This window comes from Aquarana catesbeiana, linkage group LG03 (genome assembly GCF_042186555.1).
Source record: "Aquarana catesbeiana isolate 2022-GZ linkage group LG03, ASM4218655v1, whole genome shotgun sequence".
NCBI classification, from domain to species: domain Eukaryota; kingdom Metazoa; phylum Chordata; class Amphibia; order Anura; family Ranidae; genus Aquarana; species Aquarana catesbeiana.
In genome coordinates, this window is record NC_133326.1 from 526,341,497 (window position 1) to 526,358,022 (window position 16,526).

The 16,526-nt window shown below is 41.0% G+C and overlaps 1 protein-coding gene across 2 annotated transcripts in view; it reads right to left on the reverse strand.

Moving 5' to 3' along the window:
• The window catches only part of CRACR2A (calcium release activated channel regulator 2A), a 208,565-nt gene that overhangs the window by 123,815 nt on the left and 68,224 nt on the right, over positions 1-16,526 (reverse strand). For both annotated transcript variants that reach the window (XM_073621246.1, XM_073621245.1), the window contains exons 2-4: positions 10,774-11,011; positions 1,869-1,980; positions 897-1,086 (exon numbers count right to left, since the gene is read on the reverse strand). In XM_073621246.1, coding sequence (XP_073477347.1) covers positions 897-1,086; positions 1,869-1,980; positions 10,774-10,965 — 494 coding nt within the window. In that variant the 5' untranslated portion in view covers positions 10,966-11,011. The remainder of the gene's footprint in view (positions 1-896; positions 1,087-1,868; positions 1,981-10,773; positions 11,012-16,526) is intronic.

The window sequence follows — 16,526 nt, forward strand, 5'->3', positions numbered from 1 at the left end:
AAGGCATAATGTGCTAGCATGCATCGCATGCTAGCACATTATGTGAAACTTACCTGCAGACTCCGGCTGTGTGACTGGCTGGAGCCACGTGACGTCACTCCTGCGCATGAGCACGGGAGCCGCCGGTCACAGCACAGGACTTTGAAGAAACGGCACGGGTTGCCTTTCCTTCAAAGCGCATGCAACGATGATGCAGTAAATATCTCCTAAACGAAGCACATTTTGGAGATATTTACAGTACCTATAGGTAAGCCTTATTATAGGCTTACCTATAGGTACAAACAATACATGGAAGTTTACTTCCTCTTTAAGATTGTCACAGTCACAAGATGTATGTGTGTGTGGATGTGTGTGTGTGTGGATGTGTGTGTGTGTCTGGATGTGTGTGTGTGTGTGGATGTGTGTGTGTGTGGATGTGTGTGTGTGTCTGGATGTGTGTGTGTGTGTGGATGTGTGTGTGTGTGTGTGTGTGTGTGTGTGTGGATGTGTGTGGATGTGTGTGTGGATGTGTGTGTGTGTGGATGTGTGTGTGGATGTGTGTGTGTGTGTGGATGTGTGTGTGTGTGTGTGTGGATGTGTGTGTGTGGATGTGTGTGTGTGTGTGTGTGTGTGTGGATGTGTGTGTGTGTGGCTGTGTGTGTGTGTGGATGTGTGTGTGTGTGTGGATGTGGGTATGTGTGTGTGTGAGGCATATTAATGCCTATGGTTTTGGAATGAGATGTCCAAAAAAACTCATATGTGTGATGTTAGGTGTCCCAAAACTTTTGCCTATATATAGCAATGTGCGTGCAGATGCATGTAACACACAAAAAAGTACATAACTAGGTGTTCTTCAGATAAATTATGATTGTGGCAGACCGTTTGCATGATTACTACATTTTCCATTTTGAACCTACTCTTCCAAAAATTTGTTGGCCCCTAAGCCGTCAATTAGGTTGTAGAATTGGGTGTTTTCATCCTCCTCTTGGGTTTCCTGATTACTTTCTTCCCATTTTGTTTGATAAGCATTTTCAAATTCTAGCTGTTCAGCAAGTTCCCCATGAGGTGTTTCATGCGCTAGGATTTCCTCTCTATGTAGAAACTGACCTGAAATGGTAAACATTGAACAATTGTATTATAAATACTTCACATTTTTTAAATTACCTTTGGCTTTCTCATTTTAGTTCCTTCAGCAACTTTCTAAGCTTCTGATTATGTAGGTAGGATTTAACATTTTTAGGGCCCAAAAAAATATTTTAGGTTTGGATATAGTAGCCAAGGGCTAACACCCCTGTTAAAGTGCTGTGTGTGTCTCACTGGGGTAGATTTAAATTCACCATCTGCCCTATAGATACAACAGGAAACAAGAGAGCATTTCTCCATGAGGAAAATCCCCTCTTAGCTTACACCTCAAAAATGTTCTACATTTGAAGAGGTCCCTTCCATTATTATTTTGGTGACAAAATTCTGGATTTTTTTTAGCCTATTCAGAAAATGGTCACTACGACAAATACAGCAGTTGAATCTTCCCAGTGAGGACACTGACAGCAAAACAAAAAAAAAAAACTGACTGGGTTGGATAAAACCTTCATTAAACAAAAAAAAAAAGGTTTTGCCAATAGATACACAATAACTTCCTACTCTAAAGGCTGCTTATATGTATCTTCAATTTACTCTTAGGCATTTGGGAGTGAAGAGAAATACCCAGAATTTCCCATTATGGAGTTGTCTATCCTTTCGCACTGGGTCTATGTAGTGTACAGAGGCTCTCTACCAACCCAGATATGGGTTTGTGGATTTATTCACATTACATGTATCTCATATTTTACTAGGTCAGCTATGAATACACCAAAATTCAGTACACTCAAAATTTATAAGCAAAAACTTACTAAATCCTGTAGTGAATTCTTCTAAGGTCAGAAAGCCATTTCCATCAGTATCCAGGGTGTCGAATACCTTTTCCAGTTCTTCATGACTAAGAGGTAATTCACCATGGAGCCTCTAAAACAAGATTTCATTTTTTAGAATGCGTTGCTTTAGAAGTGTGTATGTATGCATATATGTATTGTGAGGCACTGGCGGGCAGGATTGTGGACAGTGTATATATAATGATTTATTTAGGTTTCTTACATACACAAGATGAGTGTCTCCAGGGTTTATGGCTGATGTGCAGAAAACAGTTTGTTTTCTCAGAATTTAACCGCTTGCCTACCAGCCGCCGTCATTATACTGCGGCAGGTCGGCACGATCCCGCGAACCATCGTAGCTATACGTCAGCTCGCGGGAACGGGATAGCAGGCGCGTACACGTGCCCGCTGCACTGCAGGGGTGCCGATGCTTGTGACCGACTGTCGCGATGACCGCTGGCCACGAGCGACAGAACAGGCACGTGTGTGTGTAAACACACAAATCCCTGTTCTGTTCTGTGAGGAGTGACAGATCGTGAGTTCCTAATAGCTAGGAACCACGATCTGTCATTTCCTCTAGGTCAGTCCCCTCCCCCTACAGTTAGAAACACACACTAGGGAGCACAGTTAACCCCTTGATCGCCCCCTACTGTTAACCCCTTCCCTGCCAGTGACATTTTTACAGTAATCAGTGCATTTTTATAGCACTGATCACTGTATAAATGCCAATGGTCCCAAAAATGTGTCAAAAGTGTCCGATGTTTCCGACATAATATCGCAGTCTCGATAAAAATCACAGATTGCCGCCGTTACTAAAAAAAAAAATAATAATAAAAATGCTTTAAATCTATCCCCTATTTTAAAGACGCTATAAATTTTGCGCAAACCAATCAATATATGCTTATTGCAATTTGTTTTTACCAAAAATATGTAGAAGAATAAATATTGGCCTAAACTGAGAAAAAATTTGCTTTTAAAAAAAAAGGGGGGTATTTATTATAGCAAAAAGTACAAATATTGTGTTTTTTTTCAAAATTGTCACTCTTTTTTTGTTTATTGCACAAAAAATAAAAAACACAGAGGCGATCAAATACCACCAAAAGAAAGCTCTATTTGTGGGAAAAAAAAAATTTAGAATGGGGAAAAGCCTTCATACTAGGTCCACCTTTTACCTGTAGCCAGACCTCATTAATGGTCTCAGCTGTGCACAGACTATTATACTGTATATGTGAGCTGACCGATGCTAGGGCTCTCTCTATTTCTCACTGCTGTAGGAACCTGCTGCTTAGAACACAAAAAGGTACAAGTGATACCTGTTTGTGTTGCGGAAACCATTAGGGGACATCTTGTTTTCAGAAACATATGAGTACATAGATTGTTTTATGCTATGGTCTTTCTGTATCAAGCCCTTGAGCATGAAAACTCTTTTTGTTTGCTGTCCTGCTAAATAAAAGTGCAGGACTGTTCCTGGGTGTCGTATCCGTATTTCATGCATGCCCCCCTTACAATATATAATATATATCTATATACATATGTAGATGTGGCACTCTCCTAGTGGTAGTTAGGTTGCTAGGATATTGACAGAAACCATGAATCAGACTGAGACAGAAGTACAGTTAAATTACACTTGTTTAATAATAATAAAAACAGGTAAACAGAGTAAACGTAGTCAAAACATAGCCAGAGTTCAGGAACCAGAACAGATAGTCAGACAAGCCAAAACATCAGGGAGACAGAGAACAGCGTAGAACAGCAAGCAGGATCTGGAGCCTGAAGGAATGTCAGCCAAGCAAGTCTTTAACAGGAACACAGGAGAGTGTCTCTAGAGATGTGACCAAGGCGAAGGCAGAGATCATCTGGACTGGATGGCTTAAGTAGGCAGGACTGACGAGCAGGATATCATCAACAGGTGAGTCACTGTGGAGAGATAGGAGCTGGCAATTAGCCGTCAGCTAAGTGGCCAGCTCAGAGAAGGAAGGTCTGAGCCAAGCCCTGACAAATATTAAGTAAATTTAGTTTTTTTGGGCTCCACTGTAATTAGTGGAGCAGTTGCTGATTGCTTTGGGCTGTTCTGAGCTTCACAGGCTGGACGTTTGATTGTTTCCCCCCCGCGTTTTAGAGGATTCTAGAATCATAGTGGGCTGGAAAGTCAAATAAGCAGCTGAATATTTATGGTACTTCCCTGGGGATGTGTGCCCAGTAGGTGGCTGAAGAGCCCATAAATAAATGAAGCAGCCCTAGCTAGCCCTGGGTCTAATCCAGCAGGAGGAGTCCCCAGCTGTTTGCTGTGTACCTGGCTGCCTCTGCACTTATCTTGGTAAAGAACCAGTTAAATTACAGCGGCACCTAGGAGGGTAGCGCACACGTGGGAGTTCATATGAGATTTCCTTTAAGCTCATGTGGCCGTTGCCAGCCACATACAGGAGAGAATCACTGCAGTACTTTATTACAATGAAAGTTCATGTCTCGCTGAGGAAATTGCTGTCTGGTTCAGAGGCATTTTCAATGGGGCAGCTTTGGAAGAGCTGCTTACACACTGGGAGAAGCTTGCTGGTAGAGCCCCCAAGAAGAGGAAGGAATCTACCACGCAGGGAGAGAGAAAAGATTAAGTGAGGTTGTACCAAGATGGTATATTGTTGCTCTTCCAGGTACCAGGCTATGATGATGCCCTGGCCAGTTAGCTGAACCCTGGAGATAGCTGTTAACAGAGGTAGGAGCACACATTGAGAGGAGCTGGGCACTTGGGGATTGTGTGCAGAACATTCTGAAAGCTGACCACTGTAATCAGGGCTTGGAGCCAATGTAACCATTGCGGGGAAGCACTGCTCGACCTGCAGTGAATATGTCATTCTGGTGCTGGAGAATGCTGAGAGCCTGCCTCTGGATGCGATTCTTAGGAAGCTGAGCAAAAGGGCTCCTGAATCCTATGTGCTGTCTGCAAAAAGGAAAACAGATGAGATGCTATGCTTGTTTTGCTCCTCAATTGTTGTTGTGCTTTATGGACCGATCTACAATTTGACTAGTAAGAAAATTTAATTACAGACTGAACTGTTGCCCAAGGCTGGGGACAGCTCATGCCTGGAAACTCCCAATTACTATTACTTCAGATCTGCAGAGGGGATCCTCTGCCCCTACTCATAACTTGCTGGATATGCTCATAAAGAAAATGTTGCTCCTACTGTAGTAAAATTCTTGTGGAGGGGACCCTTTGCCAGTGTATCTAAAGTTTTTGGATATATGGTCATTGTTGTTTCAAGAGCTGAACTGTTGCCCAAAGTAGGGGGCAACTCCTCACCTGAAACCCTTGAGCATTCTGTTGAATCTAACAGGGAAGGGAATACTCTGCACTAATGCCGCATATACACGACTGGACTTTCCGGCAGAAAAGGTCCGACGAATCATTCCGTCGGACATTCCGATCGTGTGTGGGCTTCATCGGACCTTCTCTTTCGAAAATTCTGACGGACCTAGAAATAGAACATGTTTCAAATCTTTCCGACGGACTCAATCCCTATCGAGAAAACTGTTCGTCTGTATGCTAGTCCGACGGACCAAAAACGACGCAAAGGCAGCTATTGGCTACTGGCTATTGAACTTCCTTTTTCTAGTCCCGTAGTATGTCATTGCATTCTAAACAATTGTACTTTGGTGTGATCGTGTGTAGGCAAGTCCGTTTCATCGGGACTCAGTCGGAAAGACCGTCAGAGTCTACTCTGATGGAAAGTCCTCTCGTGTGTATGTGGCATTACACATGAATTGCTGGAGTTGTGAAGAAAGAGTAAAACAACAGTTGCAGGCAAATGTTTCCATTTTTCGCAACATTGTACATTTTGCGGTTTCTTTCAACAACATTAGACCTTTGCACTTTGGGCTTGCAGAGCCAATGGCCAGAATGTGAAAATACACTATATTGTCAAAAGTATTGTGACACCGGCCTTTACACACACATGAACTTTAATGAAATCCCAGTCTTAGTCCATAGGGCCCAATATTGAGTTGGCCCACCGTTTGCAGCTATAACAGCTTCAACTCTTCTAAGAAGGCTGTCCACAAGGTTTAGGAGTGTGTCTATGGGAATGTTTGACCATTCTTCCAGAAGTGCATTTGTGAGGTCAGGCACTGATGTTGTCTCCGCTCTAATTCACCCCAAAGGTGTTCTATCAGGTTGAGGTCCAGACTCTGTGAAGGCCAGTCAAGTTCCTCCACCCAAAACTCGCTTATCCATGTCTTTATGGGCCTTGCTTTGTGCACTGGTCCAAATCATTTGGTGGAGGGGGGATTATGGTGTGGGTTGTTTTTCAGCGGTTGGGCTTGGTCCCTTTGTTCCAGTGAAGGGAACTCTTAAGGCATCAGCATACCAAGACATTATGGCCAATTTTATGTCCTAAACTTTGTGGGAACAGTTTGGGGATGGCCCCTTCCTGTTCCAACATGACTGTGCACCAGTGCGCAAAGCAAGGTCCATAAAGACATGGATGAGCGCGTTTGGGGTGGAGGAATTTGACTGAAGTATAATGCGCTAATAATATTTTGGAAGTACTAACCACTTATTAATAGCTAGCGGTAGGGCTTTACCTAGCTATATGTGTCAAATTATAGATGTAAGAGTTCTGACACCTGATTTAGTCTTAGGCTCGATTCACATCTATGCATGTTGCTTTTGAGCGTTTCTGCAGTGCTTTTTGCGGTGCTTGCCGCGTTTTTGAACTTGCGTTTTGCTACGTTTTGTGGTTTTTTACAGTTTTTTTTTTTATATTGTATACAGTGTAAAAAAAAGAAAGAAAAAAAAACGCAAAACATGGCAAAAACGCGGTATAAACGCGGTATAAACGCGGTACTTGCGTTTTTGAATGCGGGTCCATTGAATTCTTTTACATGCAAAACGCTGCATTTTTCATGAAAAAAAGTCCCCGACCCTTTCCAAAAACGCAGAGGCACAAAAATGCATTGATGTGAACATGTTTCATAGGAACCCATGTTAAAAAATTCCCATGCATTTCTGCAAAATGCAAAATGCATCAAAAAACGCATTAGTGTGAATAGAGCCTTATTATGACCTGGTGCCAGTCTCCCATACTTTGTACTTGAACAGTTTGCATTGTTTACAAAATAAAAAAACTTTTATTAAGTGGAAATAGGGGGAGGGGGTAAATGTAGCACCCTCCTAGTAGGTTGCTGGGATGTTAGACAAATTTAGTTCTTTTTGGCTTCTCGGTAATCACTGGAGCAGTTATTGATTGTGTTGGGTTGTTCTGTGTTTCACAGGGTGCATGTTTAATTGTTTCTACCTGTATTCTAGAGGGCTGAAAAGTCAAATAAATAAATATGTATGGGACTTCAGTCAATCACTGTGGAGGTGTGCCCAGTTGGTGAATAAAGAGCAGCGCAGGTTAGTCCTGGGTCTAATTCTGCAGGATGAGTCCCCAGCCCGAGGGGCTTTATTTCTGGAGTTTGCTGTATGCTCATTGAGGTCCCAGCTGTAGCATAGCTGGGGAGCCTGCTTCTAAAATCCTTTTCTGAAGCTAATCAAGGGATTTCACCTAAGGACCTTGTCTGGAGAGCTCACTGAAGAGTGCCCAGTGAAATGGTCTGGTTGTTCTGTGGCATTGTGGGCATTAACCTCTCCCTTACTGAAGAGTGTCTGGTGGATACTGGAAGATGGCATTCAGTGATCCTGTGATATTGTGAGTACTGACCTGAGCCTAGTGAGCCTATTGACCTGACCTGAGTCCCATACTGACTGTGTGCTGTTTGCTTTGGGTGGAAGTGCCAGCGGTAGTTTTAACTGAGATAGCTTTTACAATGACTCAATTCTGGCCATCTTTCTTTGCTCCTGTATAAAGACTGTTCAGGGAGGCTTAGCGAAGTGAAATGTCCTCCTGCTATTATTCAGTAGTTCTGGAGTATCCCATATCACCCTACACCCTTTCCAAGTTATTCAGCAATTAAAAGTATACCAGCTAGACTGATTAATGAGCAGGATTGAATGAACTGTAGCTGTGTGCCTGCCTCTGCATTAATCTTGGGAAAGAAACAATTAAATTAGAGTGGCTTAATGGGGGTAGCGCTACATGCTGTGCTTTGCCCCTCCACTGACTGTGGAGGGTCCCGACATCCTGTTGTCTGCTAAATCTGGGTCACAGGAGTGCAGAACCAAGTGCACTCCTGTGACCCAAAGGAGATGTATGAGCAAAGAGCTTTGGTCATACTTCTCCTTTGAGACCTGCAACTTTTAGACCCTGTTTAAGAGTTGCAACTGTTCCCTGGTCAATAATTTCCAAATATATATATATATTTATTTATATATATATATATATATATATATATATATATATATATATATATACTGTATATATATTTATATATGTGTGTGTATGTGATAGATTGTCAACCCAACTGCTGGACTTCTGCAATAACTATTTTATTGCTAGAACCAACATTTACACAATGAGATCCCTAGGATGTCATTGCTATATTACAACACAGTTTATGGTACTGACTACATTTTATAAACATTGATTCAGTAACAAAATGGCTGCTCCCTCTCTGTGTAAGCAATAGGTAGAAATGCTGACAGTTAACAATCACCCTTTTAGGTCTTGCAGTTAATGGCAGAGTCAAGGCTACACATATCTACATATCAGCCTGGATGTCAAACCACTTCTCAAACTGAATCTATCTAAAGCTGAGCTCTTAATATTTCCTTCCACATGTGCCCCTTCCCCTGACTTCTCTGTCAAGATCAATGGCACATCTATCAGTCCATCCCCACATGCCAGGGTGCTAGGGGTAACCTTAGACTTTGAACTTTCCTTTCAGGCCCACATACAATCCCTGTCCAAATCATGCCGCCTTAGCCTCCGCAACATTTCCAGAACACGACCCCTTTTAACTAATGACACCACCAGTACTGCAACTCCCTCCTCATTGGATTACCTTTACATAGACTCTGTCCCCAGCTACATCATTAACCTGGTCCCAAAATACCAACCAAGCCGCTCTCTTCGGTCCTCCCAAGACCTCCTGCTCTCTAGCTCCCTTGTCACCTCCTCCCATGCTCGCCTCCAGGATTTGTCCAGAGCTTCTACCATCCTTTGGAACTCCCTACCCCAATCTGTCCGACTGTCCTCTAATCTTTCCATCTTTAGATGATCCCTGAAAACCCTTCTCTTTAAAGAAGCCTATCCTGCTTCTAACTAACACTGTTTTACTTCCTCTATCAGCTCATCCCCCACAGCTATTACATTTTGTATCAATTGACCCTCCCTTTTTAGATTGTATGCTCTAACGAGCAGGGCCCTCTGATTCCTCTTGTACCAAATTGTAATGTTACTGTAATGTCTGCCCTCATGTTGTAAAGCGCTACGCAAACTGTTGGCGCTATATAAAACCTGTATAATAATAATATCTACCCAATGGCCACATAGATTGAATTAAAATTATTATTATTATTATTATTTTACTCTTACAACAAAAAAGTGTCAATACATATAAAATCTATTACACAAAAAAGATAACATTTTCATTCAGTTTAGGTTTGTTTTTCCTTTCCTTGGAATTGCTTTAGATTATCAGAGGCACAACCTATGAAAAAATTAAATATCACCTAATTAACCAATAAAAATACATTTTTAAAATACCAAAATCTACATTTATGGAAAACTAGACATTTCTCATAATTTAAACCACCCCATATAAATACATCCCAGCATCCTACTATAATGCCCACGGTCACACAAAGTTGTCGGAAAATCCGATCGTTCTAAACGCGGTGATGTAAAACACGTACGTCAGGACTATAAACGGGGCATTAGCGAATAGCTTTCGTCTCTTAATTTATTCTGAGCATGCGTGGCACTTTGTGCGTCGGATTTGTGTACACATGATCGGAATTTCCGACAACGGATTTTGTTGTCGGAAAATTATATAGCAAGCTCTCAAACTTTGTGTGTTGGAAATTCCGATGGAAAATGTGTGATGGAGCCCACACACGGTCAGAATTTCCGACAACAGAGTCCTACCACACATTTTCCGTCGGAAAATCCGACCGTGTGTACAGGGCATAACACCAATATACTGCATATAATAACATTCAATGGCCTCTTGTTTTCCATTTATTCTGAAATAAAAAGAATTTGTCACTTAGCTCATGAGTTATCAAGATTCAGGAAAGGGACGCTTCACTAGAACACATAATGTTCTTCCTCTGGAACTTCCAATGATCAGTATTTATTTTCTGTACGTCCCTTAATCAATACCAATATTTCACATATACATTCATATTCTTTTGTATTTTTATCTACTGTATTTTATATATTTGCTTATGGTAATATTCACAAGCAGATTTGAAGTTATTTTTTTTCACTCTTTTGCAACTATTTCATTCTAGACACCAGTCATTTGATGGATGCAAGAGCGGGCAAAAAAGTATTTCAAAACACTGAAAGTTTTTCCGAGGATCATCATTTTGCTATTCCCCTTCATTTTAAAATACATTTTGTAATAATAAAATTATAAAAATGGTCATGCTGTAAAATACTAATACATTTTATGGTTATGGGATATATAAAGCTGGTGAACAGAATGGATATGACACAATAATTTAAGTACCTGTAGTAATAATAATAAAATTAATAATAATAATTTAACCATTTTATAATAAACCATCAGATAAAAATAAGAAAAAACACACAGGCAAAAAACATTTATGTATTAACCTTCATATTGAGAAACCTATGCTATAAATTTACTGCTGTTGCACAGTCACTTGAAAAAAAATTTAACTAAAGTTCATGTACAGAAAACCCAAAAGAAAATAATATTTTACAGTTCTTGGGCTACTATGTTTCACAACAGCATTTTTGTTATGATCAAATGTTGGTTTTACCTGCATATCACATCGCGCAATAAAGCCTTTGCCCTCTGTATCACAAATCTGAAAAAACTCATGTGCCTTCCCCGGCATAGTCTGTTGTCCTGAGTCATATTCCTGTGACCATTTCGGAGTGTCTTTTTGGGCTTGTCTTGCCAATCGTCTTTGTTTCCCTTGAGGTGTTGAAGAATTCTCAAGAGCGGCCATTACCAAACGTACCGATTAGCGGAAGCCTCAAACTCTGGTCCACAACCTAGATGTTAAAGGTAGGGAAAAAAAGAAACTGCATTAGAGTCTCATGATGATGCTTCTGATCATCTCTTAGCAACCGGCTCTTTAATTAGCCATGAAAGCCAGGGAAAAAAAGAAAAAAGGTTTTTGAAAATCCCTGTCTCACTCTGCTCCTTTAATAAACTGGACTGGAACATAAAGCAAACCCAGGAGTACAGGGCGACAGAAGAAAGCAGAATAATTATCCCCGGTACAACATGAGAACATGCAAACAGGTGGTGATAGAGTGATCACACATATTATGCGTTTATAAACTGCATACAATCCATACAATCTTTACCACCACTAAATGATTACTGTTAAAACAAGTCTTAGACCCCTTTCACACTGAGGCAGTTTTCAGGTATTTTAGCGCTAGAAATAACGCTAAAAAGCGCCTGAAAACTGCCTCTGTTGCAATGAGTGCTTTCAGTGCGCTTGCCAGGATGTTAAAAAAAAGTCCTGCGAGAAGCATTTTTGGGGGTGGCTTGGGAGCACTATAAATAGCCCTCCCAAAACACCCCTGCCCACTGAAATAAATATGCAGTGCTTCCAAAGTGCCTTAAAAGCGCTTTGAAAGCCCCGCAAAACAGGACTTTTCTTTTTTTTTAGATCCCTTTCACACTGCAGTGCCGCTAAAACAGAGTTAAAGCGCCGGTCTGTTTTGCGGTGGTTTAACAGCATTTTAGTGGTGCTTTTGCGGCGCTTTTAAGGCGCTAGCAGGATGTTTTTTTTTAAGGTCACGTGACAACATGACCTTAAAAAAAGGAAAAAAGTCCAGTTTTGTGGCGCTTTCAAAGCACTTCCCATTCATTTCAACGGGCAGGGGTGTTTTGGTAGCGCTATTTATAGTGCTCCCAAGCCGCCCCAAAGATCCTGCTTGCAGTACTTTTTCTAACATCCCGCAAGCGCACCGCCCGAGTGTGAAAACACTCATTGCAATGAATGGGAGGCAGTTTTGAGGCACCTTTTAGAGGCAATTTCTAGCGCTAAAATGCCTGAAAACCGTCCCGCTAGCATCCGAAAACACCACGAAAGCGCAGCTAAAGCACCGCAAAAACGACCGGCGCTTTAGCACTGTTTTAGCGGCGGTGTGAAAGGGGTCTTACTTGTGCATAATTCAAGGCAGATGCAAACTTCCCAAAAAATAACCATTGACATGTTTACCCATGCCTTAGAGGCTCATTGAAGGCTAATTGTTTTTGTTTTGGATAAACTGGTGAAGGGTTAGAACCCCTGCTTTAGTGCTTCAGAGATTTTCCTCACTTTTGAGAGATTTCCTTTCATTTTGCTTTGTTTATCTGGGACAGGAAAGTTCCAGTGGGACACAATAATATAAAATCTGGCAAGAGTCCAACCATTCTCTACGAAAAAAGCTCTGTGTTCAAATATAATTTTTTTTTCGACACTTTACATTGTAAAGTCTATTCCCCATGGTGCCCAACACGTGGTCACCACTGCATGTAGGACACCAAGTAAAAAAAGGCTTTAATTTCAACTGTGTGTGGCCTGCTGAGTATCGGGCACCAAATAAATAAAATTCTTAATTGTTCCTGGCACCTGCCACATTAGAGAGCTGGCACAGCTTAAATGTACATATAAGCAGCAGCCAACATAAAGGCTTACTGATCTTTGCCTGCACACTGGCTTCCTAAGTGCCAGCCACATCCAGTGGGGTCCACATGCAAAAAACATCAGAGGCTCCCAATCCCAGCTCTTTGCTCCTAACTGTAGGTGGAATCCATCTTCTGTATGGCCCTAGTCACATGGGCAAGAGGTAATTGTAAGGCCCTGCAGGGGCTGTAAAACCTGCCCTGCTGCTGGAAAACAAGCTGCAGAATGTGAAGTGGTGGACAAGTTAAAGAAATAGTGGGTTTCTGTACAATTAATACAGTTTAAACGGACAGCTGTCAATGCAAATCTGCTCTGTGCATTAGGGCCCATTCACACCATCCCGCTTTGCTATGGTGCATTAAACATAGGCATATTAACACACTTTTCTTTAGAGCAGCCCATTTTTTTTAATGGGCTGCTCAACACTGTGGTGCGTTGGGCAATATTGACTGCATGGCACCAACACATGTACCATATGAGTTCCAGTAACACGTTTTAAGACAATGTGATAGGTATGTGTGCAAAATTCTATATATTTATCTTTACATATATGCTGTCTATCTGTAATTTAAATTCAAATAATTTGTGCAGCCCTTTTGATATGTTAGGGAGAGCACTTGATGCCCCCTGTGTTTACCAGGTTAACCACTACTGGTCTGTTCGGCGTTCGCTAAAATTGCAGCACAGGAATCCCGAATACCACCTTCTGACTGACATTGACTGTGTTTTGCTTAAGAGATGTGTACCTAATAAGTTGGGGAAAAAGCGGCTGATGGCTGGTATGGGTGACCAACATAACACTATTATTCTTAAAGTAGAACTGTAACCTGTAAATACCGTATGTGCTTTAGCACTTAATTATAAGTGAATCTGCACTTACAGTTTGATCTTAATCCCCCTGCAATGTCCCAGAACCTGTTGATCCTGTCATTGACGTCCATCTAATGCAACTTTCTGTGCTAGTGTGGCAACAATGCTGCACTTCTCCTGAATTCAGAGCAAAGTTGCCACCCACATACCTGGTTGTACTACAGTGGAATGAAAAAAAGTTGAAGCATTGCCACTGCTGATTTACATGCCTATAGCTTGTCAATTAGCACCTGGCCACAAATAGTCCTCCCCACTGCTTTCTGAAATGACAGCACTGCCTCTGCTGCTAAAACAATCCCATTGTGAGCTGCAGTGTCTGAGGAGGGGAGTGTGTTAGATATCAAGGAACATTTACCTCAGTCAGGTTTCTTTCAGGAACACAGTTCTACCAGAGTCAAAAATTTATAGAAAAATAACCGCAATTGTAAATCTATGAAAATTGTAAATCATAAAATAACAAAACCAGGCTTTGCTGCAATATTAAATTTTAACCCAGAGATTTCTTTGCAGCACATTTATTCTTTTGCTAGAAGTTATCAGTCTGACAGCATCTTTCAAACAACTTCCTCTGAGCCCAGCCTGTGATTGGACAGTGAAAGGAGAAGTAGCATAGTGATGAGCTTATCTCTCTGTCAATTTGCTTACTATTTCTATCAGCATGCTTTTTGTCAGCATATTAACCAAAATTGTCTCTTTCTTCTGTTCATTCTCCCATACTCCAGCTCTACTATACAGGAACTAAAAGGGATTGATACCAGGTCAAATCAGGAACCTACAATGCTTCCATTTACAAAATAAATTTAATGATTCATTATTTTTTACAAAGCTGTCGGGTTTTTTGCCTAGAGTCCAGATTTGGTATCACATAGAGGAGTTCCCCCATGGGGTTTTTTAAGCAGCAAAAATATCACAGCTTGTTAAGTGTATAAAAGGGTCTTTATTTAAGAAAAAAATTTAAACACTTGTTGACATTAAAACATGAGCTCTGGTCATAAGGCTAAGGTACATATACCATAATACAGCAATGTGAACATGTATATATAAAAGACTACATTATAGTGATACACATGCCCAGAAGCACCGACAAGTTTCGACCTAGTCAGTTGTGTTCTTCTTCTGGGGGACAAATTGCTCTAGAATAAATGCATTCAAGTTTAGATCTTTTCAAAGTAAATTTTTTTTTCCAAAAAAATGCAATCATTCAATGTACATGAGCATTAATATATTTACCACTGAACAGTGAAATGGATGATCTCATGATTGGTTGGTCTAAAATTGATTAAAAAGAGTCAGCGGACTTGGCAGACACCTCCACTTCACCACCCAGAGAGGAATGGGGAAAGAACCAGCCTAGAAGGCTTACGAGAAGCCACGTTTTGTGCCCCCCACACACACACACACACACACACACACACAAAGAGGAGGGAGGGGAGGACAGAGGACGACACCAATATACCACTTCCCAACTGTTGACAATGTATCAAAAGAAGATCGCATTAGTATAATGCTATAGGAGTTTAGAAATATTTTATATATGTGTTTATGTGATTAAGAGAATAATGAATTGTAAGGATATATCAACTTGTTTTTGTTAGTGTTTTGGGGAGGTGATAAATTTGAATAATAAGTGTTAGATGATAAGTGGTGTGTACTTTCTATATCATAATGTGTAAACTATACATATGTATTACATAAAAATATTGTGAATGTGGTAAGAACATATGACATACAAATAAAAGACCATATTGGCAGGATCATTTTATGTGGTGAAGGGGATTGTTTAATCCCAAGCAAATTCAATAAGTGATATATGAGTATGTGAATGTTATAAAAGTGGGAAGATGGGAGGAAGAAATTTCATGAATCATGCTAATGTGATTGTGTGAAAAAAGTAAAAGATATTGAGATAATTTAAATGTGCTAGTAAAAGCAGTCAAAATAAAAAAGGATTACAAGTGAAGCAAAAAGTGAAGATTGCAAGTGACATAATTTACCTTGAATTTTTTATATAGTTGGAGCGAGCCTTCAGATTGTAATGAAGGATAATATCAGGCTTGGAGAAGCAAAAAGGTAGGTAGAACATAGGTTCTTATAGAAAGAAGCCAGAGGAGCCTAATGTTCGAAGAGATGAATGTAGATTAGGTTTGGTTGAATATTGGTAAGGGTAACCTATCCTGACTGCCTAAATAGTTAAGCACAACGATCAGATTGAATTGTTACTCACTTTAGCCAAGTAGTAATGGTATCCATCCATCTTAGTTGTTGCATGGGATCTTAATGAGATCCTCATACCATCTATCTTATATATATGTTACCTGTGGTTCCTGTGTGGTGCCCAATTGGCCAATGTCCTCTCCTCCTCCCCCCCAGGTGGAAGCAGTCTGGTCGCTAATGTGCAGCCACCGCGTGGCTTCCCCGGTGTTCCGGAAGGCAATGCCTCAGATTACTGTTGTCACTTCCGCAGCAAAAACGTGTGACGTCATGACGTGCCACGCACACCGATCTCGCGCACATGCGCGGCCAGTCACGAACGTATAGAGGGATTTCGGAAAGCCGCCGGCAAGATAGTGCTCACACTAGCAGCCAAAACTAGGCATGGCTGCCACATGGAGCATGTTGTGGGGAAGAAGGAGAAACCGAAGTTCCCCCCTTCCTGCCGTGATGCCAAAAGGACTGGAAATCCACCCCATGTGAGCCGAGGGGTGTGCCATTTTGCCGCCAAGATCTGGAACCAAGCATATGCAATAATTAGTAACTTCCAATTAATACAGTTAAAATAATTGACAAATATTATGTATTTTTGGGATAAGTCAAGTATAAGTTGTACAACTCGAGCTGTTTATATGTTCGATGAATGTGTATATCTCTCCGCGACCTACACAATATTATTTAAAGAGGTATAGCATCCTAGATCTTCTACTATATCATGGACATTATTGTGTCTTGCCTGATACAAAACCCTGCAAGTATGGAGCAAAAGAGATGGACTCATTCAGGCCCGGGATACATAGTGG